Genomic DNA, 11494 nt, shown 5'->3' with positions numbered 1-11494 from the left:
AACATGTGCACAATAGAGAATGACAGTGATTTATATTAATTACTGCAAATAGATATTTACTTTAAATATGCTGCCATTATCAGATGTATTGTAAACAAATCATGTACAATATATGAATATCTTATTTTAATAAACTTTAGACACACAGCTCATTTGTAACTCACTTAAACAAAGTAAGCACCCATTTTAAAACTTAACCAACATCAATCCGAAATCCACAATCCTTTTTAAGAATTAATAATCAACTTATCATTATAAACAACTGAAAAACATGTCTGCCTTCTACCAAAAACTGATGACAACTAAGAAAACGGCGGGAACAATTACACGCATGATTAACCAATAAAACAGACAAGGGGAATCACTCCTACAGATTTCAATCATTAAACTACAACTGATTATTTCCCTTTGGTTACACACTTCCCTGCTTTGAGAAAATGACGTCCCGTCATTGTCATGTCAAATAGTCATGTCAAATAGTCTGTCAGTTAAAATATATTTAGCAACATTTCATGGAAGCAAACATTCCCCTTTAATATATTCAGTTTTAAAAGTTATCCAACAATTAAGAACAAAATGTTTGTCTTTCCATAAAATATCTATACATCATATCATTGTTACAGCATCAAAAATACAATGCTGTATTTTTTAAACAATATACATTTAAATAAAAAAAAAATGTTTTAATTTAAAGCATATAAAATCAGTATTTTTGCATAGTGTCTCAAAACGACATAAATTTCTCTCGCAAATATCGCGAACAACGTGCTAGCATATAACGTTGCGAAAAAACGATTTCAGAGCAACAAAATATCACTAAAGAACAATTAATAATCATACTTATTGCGAAAAAACATACGCGCCATGTCGCGAATTATGATCAATAATCATATTTCCTGCGAAAAAAGATATGCCCAACTTCTAACTTCTCGCCCCTTCTTTTGAACATATGCGTCCTCGCAATAAATCATTATTAAAAAACATATTAAAACACATTTAATTACCTCAAATTTGTATTTATTGGTAAAGTAAAATACAATTTTCAATTCAATATCATTTCAATATAGCATTTATTTCATTATAGCATCAACAATTTTCCTTGCAGTGTCTATTTCTATATTTTTCAAAACACCTGAAGCAATCATAGATTCCAATGCCTGTAATCTGTGATCATATGGTCTACTGTTGATAATGCTATACATATGATAATCTTTATATCTGTCTGGTACTGTCTTCGTTTTTTCTGATTTTCTACTTGTTTGTTGTGGTAACAGTCGCTTTCGTTTCTTCACTCCAATTCCTTCTGTCTCCTGTTTCTTTACTTTCTCTCCATCTATCTCTTGTAATGTCCTATCTTCTCTACTTGTATCTTCTGGCATAGTTTCATCTGTCCTTGTTTGTTTGTTTGGATTTTTACGGCACGTCAACACAGAACTGGCCATATCGTGCTGAATGCTATAATAGGCTTAAAATGTTATGTAAAACTTTGTAAATGACAATAGAAATGAGCCAATTAGATCCTAGAATACAAGTTTATCTCTTTCAAATAATCAATCATGTTTTCTTTATGGAATTGTATTAAAGAGTTATTTGAGTGAATTTACAGAATAAAATCTATTACGGGTCTGTGAAAAATCATTACATGCAAGAAGAAAATGCTTGACTACAACCTACACAGAAAGGGGCATTGTCATTTGTGAGGAGATAAGAGTGGGTAATTTTAGTGTGTCCAATTAGGCATCGAAGAAGAACTGTCTGATCACGGCGGTTTGACAGAGATAGAGATGGTGACACATCAAGAAATGGGTTTATATCGTGAAGTTTATTAAAAACGGCATTGTCCCAATTTGCTTTCCATTCAGATGATACGAGTGTATTTATAGCCGGTCTAAAATCACAAGCAGGTAACAATAAGTCAGTTTTTTGAAAATTTAATGATTGTTTAGCTAAAGCATCTACTTTTTCTTTTCCTCGTATACCTACATGACTTGGAATCCAATAAAATTTAAAATATTTTGTTTTTAGTATATCATGAAATCGTAAAAGAAGTTTCTTTATCATGATATTGTCAGCTTTTTTCAGCTAAATTTTCTGGAATGGTGGTTTCATCTTCTGTCTCTGCCACGCTACATGTTATATCTGAGTCTTCTTGTTCTTCTATAAGGTGAAGTTGTTCTAGATGATCAGTTTGAACATTTGTCTCCTCCTCTATCTTCTCATCTTCAACCAGTGATTCTGCTGCTTTTGGAATCTTTTGGTTTGGTAACTTTTGCAGGTTCTTCTATTACTTGTACGCTGTTTTTGATTACGCCTGTTTCTTCAACATTTGCATCAATGAAAGGTACTTCTGTATCTACTTCAGGTTCTTTCTCACTTTCAGTATGATTACATCTTGACTGATAGGCGTCCCCATCTATTTTTGTTTGTTGAAACAAAATATATCATCAAATTTCATCATCTGAATTCTTCTGAGTCTGTGACGTCACATGTTTCTTTCCGGATGCATTCCCTTTATCTCTATCTTTCTCCTCTGCAGATTCCTCTCTTTTCTGTCTCATTTTATCTCTTCTATGTCCTCAGTTGCTTCTTCTTGGTATTTAACTGGGAATAGATGATTTCTATGTAGTGTGCGTTCTTTGCCTTGGTTTGATTTGACTAAATACACTGGAATGTCTTTTCTTGGTTGTTCAATGACTTTATGAATGTCTTCTTCGAACTTGTCAGCTTGCAGTCAGGAACAAAATAAATATAAACAGTAATTTAATGCTAGGAGTTGTCTATTTCATTTGTATATTCCGATATATTGAGTAAAAGTGACTTTCGTTTTCTAAAAGGAAATAAATGGTCTGTCTTACAAGTTTAAATATAGAGAGCGGACTTGTAGATAAGAAGAAAAAAAAAGGAAAAAGAAGAATAAATGAATTAAAATAAAAAGTCGTGCTTTTTGCATCTAGTTTAAAGCATGGTTATAATACCCGTCCGGTATTTTATATTTTACGTATCAATGTACAATCGCGAGTTAAACACGATGAAATTAAATAAGTATACGTTCGGTCCATACATAATATATTCCTTACTCGAAGTGGCCCTTCTTTTATGGCTTTTTAAATCGTTTTTGTAAAGTAAATGCATTTATTTATGGAGTGTTAATATCGAAAATGCTCAGTTATTCATCTTACAGCACTATTTTTTACAGTTACTTATTAATAGTAAAATAATTTTCTTTACGATCAAAAGTAAACATCAATGCCCTATGCATTTTCTCTGTCAATGCCGTAAACCTTCGGTTAAGGACCTCAAATACAAAAGTAAGTATACACAGAACAGATACGGTGTTTCAGTCTTATATGCAGTGAGAAACTAAATAAAAAATAAATATTAACAGTAATTTAATGCTGGGAGTTGTTTATTTCATTTGTATATTGCGATATATTGAGTAAAATTCCACTTTATTTAAGTAAAAGTATAGATATAAAAAAAAACGGAACATTATGCACATATTTGGGCCATTGTCGCATAATGGGCGAGAGCAGCAAGATTTTAACATCTTTAGGCATTAAAGATGTTAAAATCTTGCTGCTCTGACCCAGTATGCCAGAAAACCGTCGTTTACACATTGTCGCTTATCTTCCTTGTCGCCTTGTCCATGATACAGATAGTTGTCAATGTAAACAAAGATTTGTCATTCATTTTATCCTCCGATATACTTATAAAACATGATAGCACAAAATTATATGAAAACAAATGTTATGTTATTGTTACATATATTGAGAAATACTTTTTATGAGATAAACGTTCAGTGTCAGTTTTATTATAAACTTGTGTGTTACAAGAACAAATCGGATTTTAAAATACAAATCTAGCTATTAATGCTAATTTCCCCCGACATTTTCTTCCGTAAATCTGAATCTGAAATCTTTTTCGGAATTTCTGAGGAGTATGTTTTGTCTTTGGTAGAGGTATTGATTTTTTCTTTCAGTATTCATCATTGCTGAGTGGGATTGGTTATGCCGACTCGCCACATCAGCTATGTCACTTACTCAAAACTAAATGTCCCCAATAGATTGTAAACTTAAAACATTGAAGGGAAAGTTCAAAAGCTGCCAATCTTTTACAATTATGCCCAATCAAAAAATAAATGTTCTAAATTCGACTATTCGAAGCATAATGAGATCTATCTTAATCCCTAGAATGGCAGTGCGTAACCACTTATGTTAAAGTTTAAGTACCACCACAAATACTTTGAAAAGTATGTAATTCATTTATGATAAAGGTCATTTTAACAGGAGACATTGTCAATATAAGGATTGCTTTTAATTAAAATGCATCTTTTCTAAAAGTTATTTAATTTAAAATGGAATAAAAAATCTTATTGAATAGTTATTTTCATCAATAAAGTTCGTATTTTATATTAATGCGATTAATTTATGGATAAATACATACGACAATTATAAATAGTTGGTCTTTTTTTTAATTTGTCGGTAATATATCATCATCTCTCCGTTTATAAACGAGACCTGGAACCCAAATTTCAATCCCGGATATTAAAACATAGGATAATGATGTCATTCTTAAAATAGAATGATGATGTCTTTTTCCATGTTTATCCAATATGGGCACGGCGCATGCGCAGTCGTGGCCCTTTAGAGACCCTTATACAAACATGTACTATTTATACCAAACAAAAACCTTGACATTTCATGATTTATGGTGTTCAATTTCTTAAATTGTCAAAAGGCATCAATCTCATTCTCAATTAAATAACATTTTGAAATTTATTAAGACAGTCAGGTGCTTATTCTCAACTGGATGGAGCCATTTTCAAGGGCTTCATTAATAATTCAAATATTTTGTTGGACAATTACAAATAGATAACACGTAGTAATTTCAGAATCTTCTTCCGAGGTAGTTTTAATTTTGTTGTGATTAATGCATTCGACCAAAATTTTAAAACGTTGTCCTTATAATCAAAATGATAGGATCAAATCTGATCATTGTTAATCATTATCATGATTATCGGTAACATAGTTTATAAAACAAAGTTTACTATTAGGTAAACATTAGGTTATTTATTATACCATAGTGACATTCTGCAGTAATTAATTATAACATGTTCAGTAGAAATGGTAAAATAGCATTTTCAAATTCGTTCAATTTATTAATAATAATTATCATTGTATCCCTAGAAATAATTAGTGACAATAAAATGTTTGTGAAAAAAAATCAAATTATCTGACACAAGTAATAAGCTAGTGTATATAAACCGTCTTAAATATGCGTTTACAATTATAGCAAACTTATTGACAAAATACCTAGCTTAATGCCAATGAAAATAAAGAAAAGAGACGACAGAACCATCTTTGAATGTATGCATTATTAAATAATGCAAGGTGTCACCGTCTATACTTCAATCAAAATTTTAATTATAAGTTTTTGTTTGTTGTAATAAATCTATTTTTAAAAAAAGTAAATCCACCTTTTTAGGTGTATCCCTACAAGAAATAACACTTGCACCGATGACAGTAGATGTTGTTGAAAATTCAAGTGTCGTTTTGACATGCTCATTAACTGGTAACGTATCGGCATGGAACTTACATGCGAATCAAGTATGGTCGCTTATATATATTTCAAAAAACGAGACGTGTGAGGCATTTGGCTTTATAAATAACAGTTCTCTTTACTCTTGGAACTGCAACAGAAATGGAAGCTTTTCATTAACATTGGTTAAAATTAACAGATTACAACATGGACACATTTGGAAGTGCAGACAAGGACTAAATGCGATAAGTAATGAAGTAGTTATCAATGTTAAAGGTATGTTATAATTCTTTTATATACTGCTCAACTTTTGCTAAGCACCATGTTTGAGTGGTTATATTTTTGGGATAATTTTATTAACGCCGTGCAACAGGTTTTAAATGTAAATTTATTGTTTTATCAATTCAGCTGAAAGAAGATTTTTACCATAAAAATGAGTTTGACAAAGATTGTTTTTGCTAGAGAAAAAGATGACCCCTCAAGGACCCCTCCTTGAATTTTTCAGAATATCTAGCGTCTTTTCCAAGTTTGAAAAAAAATGTATTTTTTGTGTACAGTTTTAGACTTATACCATGTGTGACCCGTGTCTATTAATGACAGCTTGGCAGCGTCTATTCATACTTCCTATTAGGTTTCTGAACATACCATGTAACAGGCATCTCTCTCAGGCTCTTGTGATGATGGTGTGGTGTACCCGAAGACCCCCATCAACCTTGCGAAAGGTAGGCCCCTGCTGCGCCATCCTTACAGCCCTCCATTACGTTGTTTCTCTCAAATGCCACCTAATGTTAGCATTTGCCTTATCGAAAATTAAGATGTAAGAAATGTAAAAAAGAGAAAAAAAAGAAACCCTCAAGAGAGCCCAACACGGCAAACTTGAAAATGTTGTAGGCTCGGTTTGATTGAGTCTGTTCATGGACGGTTTGTAAGTGCAAATTACCGTCCACGCCCCTAGCACCGGCTTAAGCAGAATTTAACATTTAAACAGGAAAAATGGTGAAATTTTGAATTTAGAGACATCCGCAAATGTGTTCATTCGGCGATTATCATGGAACCTTCAATGTGGCACAGTAATGCCATTCCACGAAAAGCGACGTATGGTCCCTAAGTGAAAGAATGCGTGTGATCTAATCTAGAAAACAATGGGCGGAGCTAAACAAAATGGAAATTTGAAAGGGGATCTGTGGTTATGAAGCCTGCATATCACATACAAGACGTCTGTAAGTCACTGAATGACAAAAGTCCGGTATTGTCGCTGTAAACAAAAGACATGTGAGTGTGCACCCAATAAAAACATGAAAATATATGGGTGCGTGCTTTCCATGCTACTTAGACGAGTTGTTACGGATAAGTCAACACGGATTTCTGTCAGAGGACTATTTCAAAACATTGCTGCATCAGAATTTTCAAGACTTTGAAAGAACTCTATTTTAAACTTTTAATAATATAAAAATTAACTAATGGTTCTTAGCAAAAGTTGAATAGTATATTTAATGTTGCTATGTTGGACAAATATCAAAATTTGGTACAATTCCGTATGTTGCGCCCGAGAAGCTCTATTCAATATCTATCTCACTGTATAAACACAATCTTTCAGCTAAGCAACTTTGTTTTTTAAATATCACCAGTCGTTGTTCAATGTTGTAAAAATCATTTGGACACAGGTTGAGAAAATAGAGGACTTGAATGATTATGTCAATGTTCGCACAAAACTCGGTAATTTGGTTAAACAATGTTCTACTGAATTTGGGGAAGGTTATGGATCTGATTAGATATCTAACGAGACACTTCTTACATGGATAAAGAAATGTCTGACTAGCTTAAAGTCCTTTAAGATGTTACTTAATCCCGCCGAACTGTAAACGCCAAGATAGATATTTTAAAAGTCAGGAAATAACTGAAAGTGATAACAGGTACTCGATCTGAAAAGTTGCCATAGCTGTAGGCATATTGCTATCGTGGACGCATTTAATTTTAAACAAAGACAATGTGTAATCATTCTTATTGGTCACGAAACATGGGTACACTATTTTACCGCTTTACAAAATGACAATAACATATCGAATGACTAAGCAAACACTATAGAAAGGGTGTGGTTGCCAAAAGGACCATAAGCACAAAGTCTGTCCATAATTGCATATTCTTCTCATGTACATTTTCTGACATGATGGTATAGTAATGAGATATTTTCTAAGCAATAACTAAGGTTTCGTTATAATATATTCCTACGCATTTTAACTGGACTCGTATATTATTCTTCAACAATTGTTTCTATGTCCTAACTACATAATTTCAATTTTAATCCAGCAGAAACTTTTATTTAGCAGAAAAACGTACACATTCCTGTACGCTAGAGTACAAATCTTGTAGGTCGGTGTAACTGAAAAGATGTTTCATCCGTCCGGGCTTGTGAAGCAAATTTTAAAGTCGACAAAGGACATCAACCATACTGTCCATGTCCCTTTCCCTTACCCAAAATAAGTATGATCAGATTGTCAATATATGCCCTGACAGACCCATGACTAAGCTCAATAAATCAAATGACGTCCGGAAAATTACTTCTTCATTTGACGTAGTTAAACACAGTTTTATCAATTCTTTTTTTGATAAGTATTCTAAAATGGAAATGCACATTATTGTTTCTCACATGATGGTAAAGACATGCATAGTTTATCGTTGAAATATTTTCTAAGCAATCACTTAGGTTTCGTTATAATATATTCCAACGCATTTTAACTGGACTCGTATATTATTCTTCAACAATTGTTTCTATGTCCTAACTACATAATTTCAATTTTAATGCAGCAGGAAATTTTATTCTGCTATTTAAAGCATTGCTTTATCCGGACTGTATGCGCCATTCGTATTTTACTGTCATATTTATTTAATACAATCATTTTTGAAATATTATTGTTATAAAAGTTTAACAATGTTTTTACACTGAAAAAATGATAGCTTGTTTCCATTAGATAACAACCAGTATTACCTAATGAATACTAGGAACTTAGTATCTGATGTTAAGAATGCAACTGACATCATCTGACAAATGCATCGATTCATCCCCTTTTTCTCCGTTTTCTTGTTCGCTACGTTTTACAACTTATCATTTTATCATAATTTATTTAAATGTTGTCTATGATTTTTACATTGATACACACAGAATGAAATATTTTATAGGTCATATAATTTTTTTTTAATTTTGTCACGAAGCAGACTTATGTTATTTTACATTTGAATTTCCGTCGCTTCGTGAATGGACATAGGTATAAGACAATACGTCATACAATTTATAAGTCTATTAAAAAACTTGAATTTTAAAGGGTGTTACAGGCGCATCGCTACCGGTTTTATTTTGGTAAATAACCATTGTTTTATGCTTATCTATGTACATTACAAAATGTGACTTAACTTTAATTTCAGTTCCAGTTGAAAACGCTGAAATCACTTCACCAAGCGGCAATATTGTAACATTAGTAGAAAATTATTATAATGTGTTTATATGTGTTACATCATACAGTAGACCAACTCCGTTTGTGAAATGGTTTATGCGACTTGAAGGAAAAAACATCGAAATTAATCAAATCAGTTCTTTCGTTGTCACATCTGGCGATAAAGGTTTTCAATCTGCAAGAAGTCAACTAAATATCAGTGTCAATAGAGAGAAACTGGGGACTGAAATTTTCTGCAATGGCTTCAATGGCTTAGGAACAGAGGCTATGTCTCGCACAGTAACCCTTAACGTACTATGTGAGTTATCTGTATTATAGAAAACCTTGAAGACTTTAATACGAATACAATACATATATTTATATTAAGTAGTAAAAACAGATTTTCTTAGCACTTTAATTGATTTCTCCTTAATTAGCAGAAAGAGGAAAGAGAGCGTCTTGATATGCTATTAATTTCGTAGAAATATTGTATGCATATTTTACTTAATGAAACACTACGACATCTTTTATAAAATATTGATTTTATTGTTGCTGTTGATGTTGTTTTTTTCTGAACATACTATTGTTCTTTTTGTGTTGAGATTGAATAATAGTTTGATGTTACTTCCTAAACGTCATTGTTATGTTTGATTTCAGATCCGCCAAGCATTAATGCAATACCCGATAAGCGAGTAATAGAAGGATCAGACGTAGAGTTGACATGTCCAATCACTTATGGTAACCCAGCTGCGACAAGTTTTATATGGACAAGGGAATTAGACGACAAGCGTTGGTATAAAGAGTCATTTACGATTCATAACGTTTCCCGAAATGACAGTATGAACTATACGTGCGTGGCTAATAACACAATGGTGATGAAAGGAAATATAAGACAAATCGGTTCAGCAAGCAGGAACACACAACTTATGGTCTTGTGTAAATATTAAAACACTTGTTGGTAATGTAAATCTTCATCTAAAATGTTAAATTATACAAAAAGTTATACGCATTAACTTGTTAGGTTTTCTTTAATAAAACACTTAATACAATCTAATTAAATCAAATTTTCTTCATATAGAGCTTATTCATCGCAAATCAATTTAGAAATAAATAAGATTTGAATATTAAATTACCGAAGAGGGTTACTTTTACCAACATTCAAATATACGACGACTGATATTTGGTTATATATTTTTAATGACCTATTTGAACTTTATTGAGAAAACTGTGTTGTTTCATCAACAGATCCTCCGAACAAACCATCAATAGTGCTTATTTCCATATCAGACTCAGAAGGCGTAAATAATCTTGTCACCGATAAGTTGATTGTTCTTGAACATTCACATTTTACTTTGTCATGTAAAGCCAATAGTCTACCAATGCCTAATTTTTATTCATGGAATCAAACGACAGGGGCAAATTCTTCAACATTGCACATTTCTGGATTGACAAGGAACGAAAAAGACGAAATCACGTGTCATGCCAGAAATACTATGGTTTCTACTGAAGGGACATCAATGACAGGCAAAAATAATATAACGATTTTGATAGATATCCTATGTAAATAGTTTTTTTTTCATCTTACGTATTTTATTGATTTTGATGTTTATAAATGTAGGCCAAGAAAGTAAGTAAGTAAGTAAGTAAGTAAGTAAGTAAGTAAGTAAGAAAGTAAGTAAGTCTAATGCGTTTCTAAAACTTAATTGCCTTATAATATTCTTCAATTTTGTACAGATTTAGAATTCAGTTTAATGCTTATAACAGGAATTGTATTCTGAAAATGAACATAACACAGAATATACTAATTGGAACAATTAAAAGAACGATATTCAATATACATCTTCCATTTATCTTATTAATGAAATTTCAGATTCTCCAGACATTGGAAAAATAGATAACATTTCCTCTGAAGAGGGAAAAAGTGTGGAGTTGTCATGTCCAGTTATAAATGGGAATCCTAACAAAACAAGCGTCCTTTGGACAAGAACAAAAGACGAACTGCTATGGTTTGGTGCAGTCGTTACTCTGAAAAATATTTCAAGGACTGATAGTACAACATACACATGTAGAGTTAACAACACTATGATAAGTACGGGTGGTTTCATAGCAGAGGGGATCATAAGTAAAACTATTGAACTTAATGTGTTATGTAAGTATGCATTATTTTATAATTTTGTTTACAATTTCAAGTTTCTGTCTTTGTTGCAATTAATGCTAAAGTAAATATTGTATAATCACGTGTAACAATTTGTTCATGCACTGTTTTAAATAAGGCTGTTAATTGGAAAGATGTTTTGTTACTGTATCTTTTGTGTTGAAGATTGAGTATGTTTGTTATAATAATAGGAGAGATATAACTATCTCGCTATCTGAAACATTTGTTTGTTAGTTAGTTAAGGACTGATCATTTATATTTATTTATTGAATTTCATGATTCATTCAATCATAATAAATTTTGTTGTATGTTGTGATTGCAGACAAAGCTCTTGTCCGTAAATATTTTGTTCTGGATAATGCAGCATATGCCT

At 31.9% G+C, this 11494-nt stretch overlaps 1 protein-coding gene across 1 annotated transcript; it reads left to right on the top strand.

The window, feature by feature from the left end:
* Positions 1-5516: 5516 nt before the first annotated feature.
* LOC132736613 (kin of IRRE-like protein 2) lies at positions 5517-11291 on the top strand. The gene is made up of 6 exons (XM_060723817.1): positions 5517-5606; positions 6194-6260; positions 8959-9285; positions 9624-9902; positions 10837-11115; positions 11287-11291. Exons 1-6 carry the CDS (start codon positions 5517-5519, stop codon positions 11289-11291), a joined length of 1047 nt encoding a protein of 348 aa, XP_060579800.1.
* The last annotated feature ends 203 nt before the right edge of the window (positions 11292-11494 follow it).

The sequence above is a fragment of the Ruditapes philippinarum genome, unplaced genomic scaffold, assembly GCF_026571515.1.
Source record: "Ruditapes philippinarum isolate M1 unplaced genomic scaffold, ASM2657151v2 ctg7256_1_1_1_1, whole genome shotgun sequence".
Classification (NCBI taxonomy): Eukaryota; Metazoa; Mollusca; class Bivalvia; order Venerida; family Veneridae; genus Ruditapes; species Ruditapes philippinarum.
Note: the sequence above shows the minus strand (reverse complement) of the source record. Positions and strands in the feature narration are given on the sequence as shown.